Below are 17,388 nucleotides of genomic sequence, written 5' to 3'. Positions count from 1 at the left end.
CCCGAGCAAGCAGGTCTCCTTCCCTGCGGTTTGCTGGCTGGCTCCGGGACCGAGAGAGCAAACCGCGGCGTTCCCGGTTTGCTCTCTCGGTCCCGGAACCCCGAGCAAGCAGGTCTCCTTCCCTGCGGTTTGCTGGGTGGCTCCGGGACCGAGAGAGCAAACCGGGGAAAGGAAACCAGCTTGATTACCAGAGGCTTCCTCCTTCCACGGAGGTCAAGAAAAGCGCTGGTAACTGTCTACATTGGATTACCAGCGCTGGATCACCAGCGCTGGATCCTCTACACCCGAGACAAAACGGGAGTACGGCCAGCGCTGCAAACAGGGAGTTGCAGCGCTGGTGGTGCCCTGCAGATGTGTACACCTTCAAAGTTGCAGCGCTGTAACTCCCTCACCAGCGCTGCAACTTTCTGATGTAGACAAGCCCTCAGTAGATGAAGTTACAAAAGTACAGTAAAGTATATGTGCCAAAATCCCATACAGGTCAGCCCAGAGGGCAATGCTGTCCTTAACACCTCCAGTTAAAGCGCTGACAAGCATCACCAACAGAGTGATGGGGGGGGTGTGAGGCACGGGCATGTATCACAGTGCACAAAATACTGTCTGAGCATGCACACTGCAAATCTGTGCACTGAAACCCATGTCTGTTGCACATTTATACAGGATAGGGTGGGTGGGAGTGTGGAGAACACACTGGGAGAGTGTCAATTTGCATCATGTGAATGGAAGTGTCTGCTTTTTCCTGTTTTGAATTCTTGTACCACAAAACTGAGTTGTATAATTTTGCAATAAAACTTTTTCAATTAATCTTGGCATTTGTGGGAGGTGCGATTTGTGATCATAAAGGCCTGGATTGTTTGAATCCTGCAGTGGCCATAAGCAATTGGTTCAAGGGGTTTATCTGCAAAATCTCATCCAGGCGCTGAAGCTTGGCTGGTAGGTCTCTGCCCTGTCCAGTTAAATCTAACCTGGGTTTATTATTTGTCTTGTAATTCAAGTATATACCATTCACCCAACAGTCAGAGCAGCACTTTATGAACATTCATTTAGCCTCTCCATCCCTCTGACACAGGGGAAACAGCACAGAGTGGTTAGTCATCTGCTTTCCAAATTTTCTCAATGCTCACAGCTTCTACTGAAGCTAACGGGAGCCCCAACTGCTCCGTGCCTTGACCCTCAGTGTGTGGCTGGAGAAAAGGCAGGCTTAAAAAAAATCAGCTACAAGCAACTTGCCCACAGTTGTGAAGAAAATATGGTAAAGCCAGGAATAGACCCCCTGATGCCTCCATCCTCTGCTTGACCCCATTAGCTGGTAACACCTGCCACATGTTCGAAGCACCCTCAATTCCAGCTGAAACAATGGGCAGCCATAGGTGAACAGGGCCCCATGGTGCCTTTCATTCCAGTAAAAGACCTATGCAAACAAGGCAAATGTCTCAATGTCCACACCTCTATCCACTGGACCATGCTCGCACCCTGCATATCAGACACCACCTGGTGGTATAATCTGCCCAGTGCAGATTTTAGCCACAGCTCTTTCCTCAGTGGCTGAACCTGCTAGGCTTTGTGTTCTGAGGAAGAATTTAAATGACAGGCAGGTCTGAGAGAATCAAGGTTGGTGAGGGAATATCTTTGGACCAACTTCTGTTGGTCAGAGGGATAGGCTGTTGGTATATACAGAGCTCTGCTTCAGTTCTAAGGCAAAGGAACAGCAGGCCGATACCTGACATACTAGAAGAGGGATGGAGTGGGGCAGGCTAATCTTAAAAGTAACTGTAGGACAATACCAAAGGGTTTGGTGTTTCTTGGCTCAACCAGTCACAATTTCCAAAGAGCTCTTTCTACTCCAGCCCCCAAAACAGCCTGGGATCGTAAAGTTAAACTGGGCTCTTTCAGATTCATATGTCATCAGGAACTTTCTGCACATCACAGGCAGCTTAATAGATTTTAAGGCCACAAAGGACCATTATTGCCAATCTAGCCGGATGTTCTGCATAACAGACCACAACTCACCCTCAGCAATTCCTGCATCTAACCCTACAACTGATGCTGAATTGCAACAGGCCTTCTGGAAAGACTCCCAATCTTGATTGAACGACTCCAATTGATGAAGAATTTATCATCCCTCCCCCATGTGATGACCAGTTCCGGTGAACTCCACAGTAATACAGATAATCACCCACACTGTTACAAATGTGTTTCTTATTTTCTATTTGAATTTTGCTGCTGAATTTCCAGCTCCTTGATGTTGTCATGTTAGGCTTTTAATATACCCAACAAAAAGTTCTAGTCTCAGATGTTAGGTAAAGCCCTGCAGTCCAGACGCAGCCTAGGCTGACAACGGTGTTTTCTGTTGCTGCAGGAATACCACCACTCCAACAAATGTTGGCTATGCTGAAAGAAGCACTCTTCCATCTGCATAGCTGCATGTACCCTACAGGTTGTGTCAGTCAGGGGCATTATTTTCACAGCCCTGCCCAGCGTTCCTATGCTAGTATTTTCAAGAGTAGTCCAAGCCTTAGGTAACAATTTAGTTTAGGGGTTCTCACAACAAAAATTTTGGTGACCTCAGACTGCAGCCACCAACTCTTGCTGGTGGTAGCTGACAATTTTTCCTAAAATTATTAACTTAAATATGCACATATACATGTCCAAATCATTGTAATTTGTTTTTTTTTTTCTTTCACAGACTCAATAATGAAAATGTACAGTTGTGTTTTGGGGCCCTTTGCACCTCCCCCAGCCCCCCACCTATCACCTCTGGTTCCCACTGCCTACCCCAGACCTCCATGGCTCCCCATCACCCCCCTGAGCTCCACTGCCACTCCCTGCCCCCATTGCTCCAAGCTGCAGTCTCACTCCCCACAATTACACTGCTCCTTTCCTCTTGACCACAGCACCCAGTCAGGCAGGACTTACTGAAGCCCAGAGCGGGAGCCCCACAGCTGGAGGGGTGTGTGGGGGGGGTGAAGACTGGGTAAGGTGAAGCCCACTGCCAGAGCACCTGGGCACTGCAGCGAAGGGTTGCAGCTTTGCCCCCTCCCCCATCTCTGCCCAGGAGAGTGTTGTGACTGCAGGAAAAACCCCTGCTGGCCAGCGTTCCGTCTAATTTTTCCCATCCACATGTGGAACGAATTTTGTTATGTGAACCGCTATGGAAGTGATGGAACACATGCCACCTTCATATTGGTGCACATAACAAAATTCATGTGGTGGGGGTGGGGCTGAGGGGTTTGGAGTGTGGGAGGGGGCTCAGGGCTGGGGGTACAGACTTGGATGGGGCAGGAGGGGGCTCAGGGCTGGGGCAGAGGGTTGGGTGCAGGGGATGAGGGCTCTAGCAAGGGGTGAAAGCAAACTTTAAGATGACAAGAATTGCTCTAACTTATTAAAATGAATTTTCTTCAAGAAGTTATAGTACAATTATTGGCAAATTTAAGTATTCTGTGGTTCTAAAACTAATTTTTATTAGCATAACTCTAGCAAGCAGGACTGAGACTAATAAATTTACAAGAGTAACTGGGTGAGATGTCCAGCCTTGCATTATACAGGGCATGCTAAATGTCCCTTCTGGCCCTAAAAAGTAAACCAGCTGCTCTACTGCCATCTTCTGGCCACAAGGGGTTTTTCCCTTTTAGCAGAAGTAGAGTTTACAGTGTCTTTTTCAGTCTGTTTTTGCAGTAAAGGCATTAAAGGGTGCTAGGCCAGGCTAATCAAGCATTCCTTACTTCCATCATCCATGGCATCTGCCTGCTACTTCGCCTGCATGGCTGTAGCACATAGGCATTGTTTTTTTTTTTAAAGCATATGGACCAGTTATAGGGTACTAGTGAAATCCGATTAACCATTCTTTTCCTCTTTTGATTGCACAACACTTCTGGCTACAGTATTTTTTTTTTTTGTAATAAGGCTCAAGGAGTGTGCTAATGTCCTAACGCAGCTGCCCTACATTTAACAGTGGGAAAATGTGCACATTTTAGTATTTCTCATTTTATCACAGCAATATGTAGATTAAGAGGCACCCAAATGAGATCAGATTCAAAGTGCCTATAAAGTATTTAATACAGAGTTCCACTATTTATTTCCACTGTAGGAAACTGTAAACCTAAAAACTGTAGTAGCCTGATGCACTTCACCCAGTGTTAGGAATGGATACACACACATCTTCAGTCTAACACACGAAGTTAGCAAAGACAATACGTGGAATTCATGGTTAAAAGCCTGTTACTGAACTGATTATTATAGCTTCCATATGTATAGAACAGTGTAAGCAATACTACTTTGCTGGAGGCTCTTATATAGGCCTGGATATTATATTTGATAGTTGAACAGGCTTGCACAATGTAGTAGAAGCTATTTTAAGTATTACTTTTCTTTAGTAGCTCCTGTGTACCAATGAGTTTGAGACATGCTCGACTGACAACCCAAGCGCTGATTCTCCAATGCTCACACGGGGCAGTAGCAGTGCTCCCCTGTAATTGTTTGCCTAGTGCAGGGGTTCTCATAGCAAATTGTGTGTGGTCTGAGTGCAGCCACTAATTCTTGCTGGAGGGCCACTCTTGATGTTTTTTCTAAAGTTAAGTATCTAAAGGAAAAATTATGTCCAAATCAGTGTAAATTTATATTGATTTACATAGGGTTTTTTGCAAACTCAACATAAATACATAGTTGTGTCTATTCTTTCCTGGACCTACAAAGAATAGAAACAAATAAGGTGCCTTGGATGTTCGTCTTTTTTTTTTTTTTTAAATAAAAGCAGCCAAAACAAAAGACTTGCTGGCTAGGAAGTCTGATGCTGTGAAAAGTGATATTAACAGAAAGACTTGCTAGCTAGCTGGGAAGTCTGTGAAAAGTGATATTAACATACAAATATCACTTTTCACAGCAAATTTACTCAGACTAAGCAAGCAGAGGAACAAAGTAAGCCCTGGATGGGGAGATGGGTAGGGAGCCAGTGAGGGCCAGCGGTAACGGAGGGGTGGTGAGCCCATGGCTGGCACCTGTCACCACAGGGCTGGGACCAGAGCCCAAAGCCTCACAGCCAGAGACTGCCACCCCATCACTAGGGCTGAAGCCAGAAGCCCAAGCCCACCACTCCCAGGAAGGTAGGGAATCTCATTCTGGCTGCCTGATCCTCTGGCATTTGTGGTTTGAGGGGAGGAGGACCCAACCCCTGCTGGTGGTCCCAGAAAAAGCGCTGCTTCTCCCCCACCCCCAAAATAATCACCCAGGAATCTGTGGCTGCAAGAAAAGCTTTTGGTGGCCACATCTGAGAAATGCTGGCTAGGGCAGCGTGTCTTAGCCATGATCTCTTATTCAAAGACATTTTCACAATCCTTCCATTTACCATAAAATAGTAAACATATCAATGATAAACCTATGTAATTCGTGTGTGCTTGAAGAGTTGACAAAAGAAACATTGACCTTTATGGGTAAGGGTGTTGTGGGAAGTGGGGGAGCAAGGTTCTTTTCTTCTGCTTGCAGTAAGATTTAATGCTTCATGACCCAATTGACTTTTGTTCTCCAACCCTGACAGTTCAGAAACAGTGGTCTTTAACATATACAAGGAGAATCAGGTTTAAATGAGAGGAATTCACACCTCCTAACTTGCTGAATTCCCAGAACAATCTCATGCAAAGACTTAGACCTGGCATACAATAATGTATGCCGAGTAAACACCAATGAAATTCAGGGAACAAGTACTGTATTTAAGATCCACTACTTGAGTTTATCCTACAGACTTGGAGCCAGTCCATTAAAAAAAGGTGTCTTTTGTACAGAGATGGGGGAGGGGAAAGAATAATTACATCAATACATGTGAATTCATATTTTACCACAAATCCAAATGAAAAAAGCTTTTTCCAGTGCCACATAGGACCACCTTCAACTCCTAAGATGTTATGAAAATTTTGCACCTCAGGGTTCACACTGAACTCTCAATTCATTAATATCTCCAAGAGGTTTAAAAAACTGCAAGCCTCTGTAGCCTCTTTCACACCCAAAAGCATTTTGTGAACTTTACCTAACTCCAGAAATCAGCTGGCTAACAGCACACAGCAATGCTCAAGTGAAGATTTCTCCAAGTGCATTTCAACAACTAGGATTAAACACTCTCTCCCCACTTTTTTTTTTTTTAAGTCACTTGGCATAAAATTATGTGTCACCAAGGAGTCATGACTCCAATTTAAAGGACATTCATGAGGTCTAAGCAGCAGATTGTGGCCATGGTTCTGCCCAGAGTCAGAGAAGCACACTGACCCAGCCTGATTCTGTTTAGCTTGAGATCTGACAGCTCACTCCAAAAAGGTAGTGGAAAAAAAAAAAATGGAATTTGGGATTGGCAAAATTTCCAGAGAACTTGTAGGCAAAAACTTTTCAAGAACTAAAACTAGTCAAAAGAAGAGTCTTCACATTACACTGTCTTTTATGATTTTATTAAGATCCTTTCATGGGCCACAGTCCATCTTCTCCTTCCAAGTGTTGAAAAATCCTACAACAAAAAACAAACAACACACTTAGCAAGAGCACAAAATTCAGTGACCACTGTAAAAGTTGTTAGTCATCCCGATCCAAGATTATCCTACCAGTCTGAAGCTCCACTGGACTGCAATCCATTACCAGCCAGGCTACAGCGTTCAGAATACAAGTTAAAATCAATTTGTTATTTGTGCTACGGTAGCTTCTCGGGGCCTCAGAGATCAGGGCCCAACCATGCTAGGCACTGCAGTTTAACATAATTTATCAGCTCCACGGTGCTTTCCACCACTGTAACAGGTCTAAAACTAGCTCAGTGAGGCAAATTCCTAACATGATTGTGAAAGCAATTGTGGTTTCAATTAGTACAAATGGTCCCCTTTACTTCCCTAGCATTATCCACACACCTGTCATTGCCACTAATGATCTGTCAGATTAGACATTAAGAGAACAAAGTAATCCAAGGAAATCAAAGTATACTTTGATCCCTGCTTCAGGATTTTTTTGTAAAAATCGAAGATCCAGTGATTTGTTGCACCTGTTTGTAAGCTTTAGGTGCTATGCATGTTGCTCTATAATACACTGAACTGCTTCAAAGTGCTACCCATGGAGAAGTGACCAACAATGTTTTTCTCTAACTGGCAGCAATAGCAGCTCTAGCTAGAATGTGAAGCCATGGTGGGGGTCTTTCCTCCTTGCACATCTCTACCACTAAGAACATCTGCAATTGCAATTTAATTAACAACTCAGCTGATGTGCAAGCTAGAAGAGAATCACCACACCGCAGTACCCTCCAAGGCAAATACAACTTAACAGGAGAAAAATCATCATCAGAAGTATATGTAGCTATGGCTGAATACACATGGGAACAGTCTATTCAATGAGATTGGAGCATTACAGTCACTGAATAGATCTGCACTTTATTGGTTAAATCTTCAGCGAAGTGTTTACAATCTTAGAACATGAGCTGGTATAAGGAGAAAAGATGGTGCAAATTGTACAGACTGTGGCATAGTATAGGTGTGTGAATGACAGGTGCTTTCAGAAATTTCTGACAGAGGGAGTTGGTTCATATTACAAGGCAGGTTATCCCAAATATACCAGCTGGCAGAAGATATGACAAAGGTTAGGTAGAGCACCACAACTAACATGATGGGAAACTTTGGGTACGGATTCCCAAGAAGCACAACTAAGTTTTCACCTTTAGCATTTGAGCACTAAGTTAGCAAAAGAAGCCTCAATGACCCTTCTCAGACAAATGCCTCTGAAGTCATCAGTCAAGGTCTCTGATTCAAGGTCCTGAAATCCACGATATAGAACATAACATGGCACAGGGCATTTGGACAGATCTCTTTTCAGACTCGTCATCATATCTTCACTGAAGGGCAGACGTTAACTGGTCTAATAATGCAGCAATGGTAAGGAGTTACACAGTGCTCCACCCACCACAATTGCCTCAAACACTTCACACAGCTATGTTCCTTACCTATTGCCCTTACTCTCCAATCCATCACCCTAGACCCTGCACTGCAGCGACAACAGTCTGGGTGCACTCTAGAAACGGAGGGGAACAAACACACAGCAACAGGATGGTCTCCTTTCGTAAGATGGGAGCTACTGATTGAATAGGTCAGTCAGTGCTTCTTTATAACAGCACATGTATTTCTATACTCAATTTTTAAAAATTTTATTTTACATTTGAGCGATTAAGCCACAATTTGCCAATGCTTATTTTCAAAGCAACATAAGAGTATTATTCTAGAACAGACCAAAGTTTTAATGTCCTGCATTTGTCCCATTCTGGCCACAGGGCAATATAGAATTCTTTGGAGAAACTCAGATAACACACTTAACTTTGTTTCTTCCTGACTCCAGCAGAAGCTCAATTTATACCTCAAAGTATGAGCATATTTTTATTTAGGAGAATAAAAGTGATCATTTCTGATGAGCACCACACTAGTTTCTATCATTTCAGAGTTATGGAACAAGATTGCTTACCCATTATGCAGTGGGAACTGGCTGAGGCATGGCTGGCTGTTCTGGTTTGCCACCTTTCTGCTCTGAGATGGGTGTGGTAGGTAAGATCTCTTCCTTGGGCTCCACAATGCTGACATGGTCTGGAAGGGGTTTCTTGGGTCCAATCTTCCCACTTGGGTCCCAAGGCAACATAATCTTTACTTTAATACCCAAAACACCTGAAAAAAATTGTAATATAACATAACTGATCACTGCATTTAAAGGAGGCAAGATGCTCCATATACACTCAGATGCTGAACTGATACAAGTTCTAAAACATTGCCATGTTTATTCAGAGGAAGCTTTCAACACCCACATAAAGCTTACACTTTGGGTAATCTGTTACAGGACTCAGTTATCAGTGTGAATTAACAACAACTTTTAAGTGTACAAAGCACAGAAGTAAAGTAGTCCGGTAATTTTCCTTTCATTGTTTCATGCACCGCTCTCTCACAAAGAGAGCTTTAAACCTGTTTCCTGTGCTAATTTATAAATATTCTCTGTATCCCTTCTCAGATAAATGCCTCTAAATCATCCAATGACCAGGACACTCTGCTAAGGTACCCTAAGCACAGTACCAAAGAACATGGCACTGAACAGGCTACACTTACACAAGAAATGTCCTTTCTGACTCGTCATCGTATCATCACTGAAGGGATATCAGGTAAGCTAACTGCTCTTATGTCATGCTCAAGGACTGTCTGCTCATATGTGACAATCATTTAGTGACCTGAGGAGTAAAAAATAGTTTGCATCCTTCCTGAAAGTTTAATTACACAGATCTGAAAGACTTGCATGAGGGAGAATGTTTTTTACCATAGGAAAAAAATATCAGGACTATCTAGTCTTGCATTCTGTTTCTGCCAGGAACCCTGGGAGGATTAGAAGATCTGGGGTTGGAGTCCTTGGCTTTCAGTGGTATTTTATAAACCCAAAGTCATAATTTTATCCCAAATGTTTCTCAGGAACTGGTGTTAAGTAGGCAACTAACAAGTTTTGAACAGTGACTTAAAATCCCTCTCTCAACTACTTAGATTTTAGTCTCACTAATTCCACTAGCTCTTCAGTCAGCTAGGGTATGCCCACACCGCTGGTGGAAGTGAGCCTACCAGTCCACGGAGACAGACTTGCGCCAGCAGGGCTCAAACTACATGCTAAAAATTGCAGTGTGGATGCTGCAACTCAGACTGGAGCATGGGCTCAAACCCACCATACCCCTAGACTTGAGAGCCCGAGTCCCAGTCTAAGCTGCAATACGCACACTGCTACTTTTGGCACACTAGCTCAAGACAGTCTACCCTGGCTGCAGGAGGATTGATTTAAATCAGGGCAATTTAAATCATGATTTATATCACCAAGTGGAAAGTCTCGATTTAAACAACTTTTCCATTTGTATTTTGGTTCTCTGCTACAGAAAGGTGCATTCACTGGTTGATATAACCCTTAATACATGTTTATTTACAACTAGAGCCTTTACACTAGATTTGGTACATCTTTTTGCTACCTAGGAGGCTATACAACTATATACATTTAAGAATGATTTGGTTTCAGATTCTTATTAACAGTACATTTTTAGTATGTTGGAAAGTGGTGAATGATATATTGCTTCTTTACTAGATAATGAACTTGTAGCACAATTTGCGTCAAGCTACATTAGGATGGTAACTGGAATCCAATACAGAACAGCATACAACACGTATCAGAATACATTTCACATTTACAACTAAATGATTTATTACACAGAGGAATTAACTATTGTTAGTGAATTGCACTGATTATTTCAGGCCAGTCAGGGGAAAGTTTTCAAGTACGTCTAAGTGAAAGTGACTGGAGTTTAACTTCCTACTCGCTTAAGTTTCTTAAAAATGACCAAGTCTTGTAAGTCACTTTTCCAGTCTCTTGTACACACAAGTACAGCTCCTGGGTCCCCCACAGGATCAAGCCCTTACTAGAGTTCATTACTTGCTGTGCCATGTTTATAAAGCATGACCTCAAAAGTTAGATGTTCCCTGGATCTCTTTCTTTACGTAGAAAAGCAGCCTTAACTCAACTATAGGCTCATGAATTCAACATATTTATTTTTTATTTAAAATGTTTTCAGGCCCCCTTTATCTCTTGAAGCATAAAGCTCATTTTCCTTTTGCAGCTCACTTTTAAAGTCCATTTCTGACGATCAAGCCTTACACCAAGAGAGCAGAGTCTAGCTTGCTGGAAAACCTCACTGCCACTTACTGTGTAAACTCGGGCAAGTCCCACTTTCCCCATTTGCATGATTGGGATAATATTGTCTTACCTAGGGATTACAGGAATGATTTATACAACACTGTAAAACGTATGCATATTCTGGGCTAATGATTAGACACTTTCAATATAGATGTATACATATCCGAAGTGACTAACTGATAGGCAATGCTGCTCCAGGAAAACACAACCAGCTGATGTGCTGACCCATGGCACCATACTACTAAGCCTCAGTCATAACGTGCTAATTAGGAATTTATTGGCCGCTGAAGACAGTTTAACCTATATTTTTAATTTATTTATACAGGACAAGAGCAGACGATGCTCCACATTAGACAAAACATGTGCATCAGAAGACAGCTCCAGCCAGTAAGGGCTTGTAATTTCAAAAGGCAAAACAGCATTACAGGTACCAGTAACGAGCAGCAGTTAGGTTGACTACTTTGCACAACAGAAAATGCACTGGAATTCTGGGACTAACCACTCCTCTAGCAGAGAGAGCGCGAGAGAGCAGGGAAGCTGCAAAGCAACAGCAGAGTGGCAGTACTTTGGACTGTCTGGTACTAAGTGCTAATACAGAGAAAGGAGCCAGCCAATTGCAAGGGGATACATATTCCAAACACTCACCCTGCCTGAGGAGGACATGGCGCACAGCTGTATCGACATAGTAGTTTACGGGGTCTCCACTGTGGATCATCAGGCCATCCACAAACTTCATAGACTTGGCTCGCTGGCCTCTGAGTTTACCGGACACCACCACCTCACAACCCTTAGCACCACTCTCCATGATGAAGCGGAGGACACCATAGCAGGCTCTTTGGAGAGGGAAGAGAGTTACTCAGTGGTTGTAGAGAGCACTGTGTACTGCACAAGTAGGAGATATGGCTGTGGAATGTGCCACCAAAACACTCCATAACCATCAAATTCTGATCCAGAAATCCAGCTTTCATTAAAGGTAAGTTTCATCAAAGGGGACTACTGCAACATCGTCTGCCCCATAGCCATGTTTACTTTTACGCAATTTTTCTAAAAATTTCACTATAGGAGTTTCAACATTGGGAATTCTGTGCCTGTTTCACCTTATGCTTAGATGTTACGGGCATGTGCACTGCTCAGCACAATGATCTCCGGTTGCTATTACATGTAATTACATTTTAAAAAGGCATTGGACAGCCTACTAAGGTGGAAAATACTGGCTCTCCATCCCTTCTCAGACAAATGCCTCTAAATCATCCAGTGAACAGGGCCGTCCTGCCAAGGAACCCAAGCACAGCATCACAGAACATGACACTGCAAAGGGTGCACTTAGCAGGATACATATCCCTTTTCTGACTCACCATCATTTCATCACTGAAGGGATCTTAACATGTGTGACCACAGGTCATTTAAACCACAATGCGTTTCCTAGACAGCTTTGTTTGAGACCGAAGAGCCATCTTTGCTAATTCCCCACCACCACCACTCTGAATACACAGGTGTAAGCTTTTCATGTTTGACTTAGCCTTCACACTTTTACTAGGCCACTCAGTAACAGGGCAAGTTGTATATTAAAACTAATAGCTAATATTATTGCCAACTGTGACAGCCCTGAAGAAATCCTGATGTTTTATTTAATACTTAGTTATGCCATGTGCTATCAAGAGACTTGTGTTTAAACACACACAAATGGCAGTTCAAATAAACACTCATTAAAATTTGTTTCAAGTTTGCTGGAGTGTAACTGTGGCTTTTTAAAAATCTACTTTTGAAATAAGAAATCTACCAATGTGCATTTACCACCTAGATCATTAATATTCAGGAAAAATTAGATAATAGCACTTTATATCTTTATTCTGTCAATCCTAACTTAACTTGCATAATGCATGTGTTAGTCCCAGTCCCCACACACAGTGAGTGGTGAAGGAATTTTCCTCAAAGCCACAGAGTCAGTGTCAGAGCTGGGATCAGAACCCAGAGTGCTCCCAGTCACTTGTTTGCTCTATTACATCTACAGACCATTTTTACACTTCTGCACTTACCGACGCACAGCTAAACCTCCCAGAAGTTTATAACGCAGGGACTCTGCTTGGGCAATAGCACACAGACCTCTTGTGGCCACCTTCTCGGCATAGAGCTACAAAACAAGGAAAGAGTGCTCAGAAACAGAGTTACAACAGTGAAGGTTAGCAGTCTTCCATGCATATAGGTGACAGGCGCCTCAGCTGCACTCCGTGCACACCTCTCCTTTGCACCCAGTAACTCACTTAGTTCCTTGATACTTGCATACCTGCAGGATCTTTACCCTTAGATAACAGTGTGGCATTTACCTGCTTTGGTGTTTGTCCGCTGCTCCTCATGTTGAGCTGAGACATCCTAGTGATGCTCCATTGAAAACCAAGGCACCATTAAGGCATGCTTAGTGCAGTCCTGGAGGTGCAATCCTACCAAGCTGGCTCAGAACATTAGTCAGCCCTGGAGGTGCAATCTTCCAAACGTGTCCAGGTATGGACAGCGGTGGTGATGCATCCTGCAGGGTGGGCATGGTATGCTGTGCTGTGCTTGGAGGAGCATCCTACCAGACATGCCCAGCACTCTGGAATAACTGAAAGCTTAATAAAGAGATCACAGTCAGAAAGTGAGGTTGAAAGTGTAAGGTCCTAAGCATAGCACAGGACAAAAGTCAGTATGGTATACAGTTACCTGGCAATTTTTCCCAGTGAAGTTTAATCAAAGCCCCATAAAGCAATTAGCTTTTTGTGATGGGGAGAAAAAAAAGCTAAGAATTGCATTAACACAGATCCTACCAGCAGCAGCAGCTCCAAACAGTAGCTAGCAGCAGATTCATTAGAGGAAACATGCAGGAAACCCTGTGATAGGCAACTATGGAATAGCCTCCCCAAAGGAAAAGTTTCTTCCTAAACTCCAACAGATAACAGTTTATTCCCTTACAAATGGCCCCCGTTTTATAGTCCTTGCAAATTTTGTTTTTAATTCTTATTGCTGTACTCTGGATGCAGTTATCCATTGCAATCCAGGCCTCAAAGGCACTCTGTGACAATGAGTTCCGCAAACTAGTTACAATAATCAATAGAAACCATAAGTTTTGCATGAAGTAAAAGACAAGAACCAGTATCACTAGCTGGCAAGGATCCATTCTGACTCAAATCTGCTACAGGTCATAATATGTTCCCCATTTTTGGTCTAGTACCAATGCATCTCCACTGGTGGAGATAAAAAGTGAAAATCTAATGCCCCATATCCAATACTATTAAATCTTACTTGTGATGACTTTTGATAACACATATGCAGACAGAGGTGCGACTTTTAAATTATTGTCACATTAAATTAATGCCTTTTCTAAAACTGATGTAATTAAAAGCAACAGTAAGGCTCATTTTAAGGTATCGTCAGAAAAGCTGACAAGAAAAAGAGAAAAGCCATTTACCTCCACGCTGCCTTCAGGAAAGCCAAACCTCTTCTGTACGACAGCAGTCAGCTCACGGATTCGGCGCCCCTTCTCACCAAGAACGTTTTGCGTTCTGAATAAGATAAACATGATTATTAGAATCTGCAGCTGGGAAGCAACACCTATTTGAAGATTTAATTTTTTCTCCATGCCAATGTACCAGTCTTACTACAGCACATTACTGTGCCGAGTCTAGTTTTAAATGACTGACTAGTTAGGGATTACAATCATTCTCAGCGATGATTCCACAATTTAACCTCATCACAAGGAAGTTTTCCCTAATGTATGGACATTTATTCACCAGTTCTTAATTTCATTCACAACTTCTGGTTACCATCTTTCCAAAAAAATAGTCATGTATAGAAAGATTATACACAAATATCACAGATTTTGGCTACTGGTAACTGCTGTGAAAGAATAAGGAGCAAGTTTCAATTACCTGGTAGCAAGGATGATAATTTCAGTCCTCGTTGGAGTAACTCGGACCTCTACTCCAGAGTATCCATCTTCAGCCAACTCTCGAGTCAGAAACTCATTTAGCTCAGCTTTGAAGATGCCATCAGCGACAAACTAAAACCGAACAAGTCAAGCTATGTTCAACAGTTCACAAATACATTTTCTAAAATTTAAAGTTTCATTGCTGGTTGAAGGTGCTGGCTGAACAGCCCAAGTCTACATTTCTCTTCATAGAAAGCAGCAGAGACAATAATACAACAAGGCTCCCTATGCAAGGGCCAAATTTAACTCAACCCTGCTGTAGTGACTACCCCTCTACAGTCAGTTTAATCCCTTAAGCAACGATCAGACCAACATTTCAACCACATCCAGCTAAAACCATACTCAAAACTAGCTGATGAAACAATACCTCATTGTTCTTTTCCAAATGGTAGCACTTTCTAGCCAGTACGAATGTTAAGTTAATTGTCTCAGACTACCCACAATCAATAAGTATCAGAGGGGTAGCCGTGTTAGTCTGGATCTGTAAATGCAGCAAGGAGCCCTGTGGCACCTTACAGACTATCAATAAGTAGTTTTACTACTTAAGCCCAGCCCCTGATCCTGAAGACACCTGACAGCAAACATGACACCTGGTTATAAGTTTGGCATGACTGGATCCCTACTTTGCATCTTTGTTAGTTATGGATGTTAGAGGGTTTCACGCCAGGTTACTAGCCCTGGGGTGACCAGCCCCTTAACCCTACATCTCCTCACCTCCAATAAAAGCCTCAGACCAAACTCATTTACTCTGCCAGCTCCAGGGCCCACGCATGAAACCCCCTCTGCTCTTTCCTCCCTGATGCACAGCGGCCCCAGGCCCTCTCCCCAAAGGGTCTGAAACCCGCTTCCCCACGGCGGGGGCCCCTGCCCAGGTGCCAAGCGGAGCTGCCCTCAGCCACGCGGGCCGCTCACGGGGGAACCAACCCTCCTGCCGGCTGCAGCCCCGGACCGGGGCGCTCCGGGCGCCCTCCCCGGCCCCCAGCGCCTCGGGCTGCAGACACGGGCCGGGCCCCGCGGGGAGCCGGCCTCCCCCCGTCTCTGCCCCCAGGCCGGCTCGCAGGGAGCCGCCATGTTGCGCCCGGCCGGGCCCGGCCTCGCATCCGCCTCCATCCGCCCTCGCCGCCGCCGCGGCAGCCCCGCCCCGCCGCCCAGGCCCTGCCCGGCGCTCCCGGCTCCCAGCCCGGCCGCTATCGCCGGGCCCCGCGGCCGCCCAGGCCGCCCGCAGCGCTCACCTTGCGCTTCTTGGAGATCTGCACCGCCATCTTGAGCCGCGCCGCCCCGGCGAAAGGAAGAGCCCCCCGCCCGGGGGAGGGGATAAGGGCCTTTCGCCACTTGCCATTGGGCCGAGGCTGGTCACGTGGGATCGCAGGGGCGGGTGGGAAATGTAGTCTTCCTCGGGCACAGGCCCCCACCCCGCTGTGCTCTGAGGGCGGGGGTTCAGGGGGCGAGTGCGCTCTCGCTGGTACCACACTCACTATAGACAGGATTGGGTCTTTCACTGCAAAGCGCTGTCTGTAAAAGCAGCAAAGAATCCTGTGGCACCTTATAGACTAACAGACGTTTTGGAGCATGAGCTTTCGTGGGTGAATACCCACTTCGTCCGATGCATGTAATGGAAATATCCAGGGGCAGGTATATATACGTGTGCTAGGAGAGCACTTCAACCTCCCTGGCCACACTATAGCAGACCTTAAGGTGGCCATCCTGCAGCAAAAAAACTTCAGGATCAGACTTCAAAGAGAAACTGCTGAGCTTCAGTTCATCTGCAAATTTGACACCATCAGCTCAGGATTAACAAAGACTGTGAATGGCTTGCCAGCTACAAAACCAGTTTCTCCTCCCTTGGTTTTCACACCTCAACTGCTAGAACAGGGCCTCATCCTTCCTGATTGAACTGACCTCGTTATCTCTAGCTTGCTTGTTAGCACACATATATATACCTGCCCCTGGATATTTCCATGACATGCATCTGAGGAAGTGGGTATTCACCCACGAAAGCTCATGCTCCAAAACGTCTGTTAGTCTATAAGGTGCCACAGGATTCTTTGCTGCTTTTACAGATCCAGACTAACACGGCTACCCTCTGATAAGTGCTGTCTGGACACCCTTATTCCAGATTATGGGTGGGTCTGCATTATAAAATGAAGTTGACAACTACCATGCATCAACCTATTGATGCAGGCGGACGCGTCTACATGCACATTCCTCTCCCGGCCGACATAAATGCTCCGCGCCGGCTACACAGTAATCCCACCTCCCTGACTGGCACGAAGCCATGTTGTACTATTGAGCCCGATGCAGTGTGAGTGTCGACCTAACTGTCCTCCAGCAGTTTGTGAACTCCACTGGCCAGGGATCACAGACAACAGAAGCTCCTCTACACTTTAAACACCCCCCCCCCATTATTGAAATGTCTTTTCCTGAGTGCCCCCCATAGCAAGCACACTTAGCAGTTCTCTCTTCTCCTGTGTGTCCACTCAGACGACCATGCCAGCTTCACCCCGCACACTAGACACGCTCCGAACCAGTGTAGACAAGAGATAGTGGATAGCTTTGGCCTGTGAGGAGAAGAGGCTGCGCTGGCACAGCTGCAGACCAGCCACAGCAACATGGACTGCTATACGCATATTGCACGGGGGATGCAGACAAAGGGGTACGACGGGGACCAGCAGCAGTGACACGTGACCGTGAAGGAACCGCAGCAGGTGCACCACCAGCGC

The 17,388-nt window shown here is 44.7% G+C and overlaps 1 protein-coding gene and 3 non-coding genes across 4 annotated transcripts; all 4 read right to left on the bottom strand.

Moving 5' to 3' along the window:
* Window positions 1–6,409: 6,409 nt before the first annotated feature.
* RPS3 (ribosomal protein S3) lies at window positions 6,410–15,981 on the bottom strand. The gene is made up of 7 exons (XM_030557411.1): window positions 15,901–15,981; window positions 14,610–14,740; window positions 14,150–14,243; window positions 12,744–12,838; window positions 11,353–11,540; window positions 8,467–8,663; window positions 6,410–6,484 (listed from the first exon to the last, which is right to left on the bottom strand). Exons 1-6 carry the CDS (start codon window positions 15,928–15,930, stop codon window positions 8,470–8,472), a joined length of 732 nt encoding a protein of 243 aa, XP_030413271.1. The 5' UTR covers window positions 15,931–15,981; the 3' UTR covers window positions 6,410–6,484; window positions 8,467–8,469.
* On the bottom strand, window positions 7,714–7,852 carry LOC115644610. Its single transcript, XR_003998547.1, has one exon. It is a non-coding gene; the product is annotated as a small nucleolar RNA SNORD15 (small nucleolar RNA).
* On the bottom strand, window positions 8,992–9,139 carry LOC115644681. The gene has a single exon (XR_003998593.1). It is a non-coding gene; the product is annotated as a small nucleolar RNA SNORD15 (small nucleolar RNA).
* Window positions 11,931–12,081, bottom strand: LOC115644682. Its single transcript, XR_003998594.1, has one exon. It is a non-coding gene; the product is annotated as a small nucleolar RNA SNORD15 (small nucleolar RNA).
* Window positions 15,982–17,388: the final 1,407 nt, after the last annotated feature.

Source organism: Gopherus evgoodei, chromosome 1, assembly GCF_007399415.2.
Source record: "Gopherus evgoodei ecotype Sinaloan lineage chromosome 1, rGopEvg1_v1.p, whole genome shotgun sequence".
Lineage (NCBI taxonomy): Eukaryota > Metazoa > Chordata > Testudines > Testudinidae > Gopherus > Gopherus evgoodei.
This window is presented reverse-complemented; position numbering and strand designations above follow the sequence as displayed.

Coding starts and splice junctions, on each gene's coding strand:
- RPS3 (XM_030557411.1), bottom strand. CDS start 15,930: ATGGCGGTGCAGATCTCCAAGAAGCGCAAG. Junction 14,244..14,609: donor ATTATCATCCTTGCTACCAG/GTAATTGAAACT, acceptor TATCTTATTCAG/AACGCAAAACGTTCTTGGTG. Junction 12,839..14,149: donor TTCCTGAAGGCAGCGTGGAG/GTAAATGGCTTT, acceptor CTTGTTTTGTAG/CTCTATGCCGAGAAGGTGGC.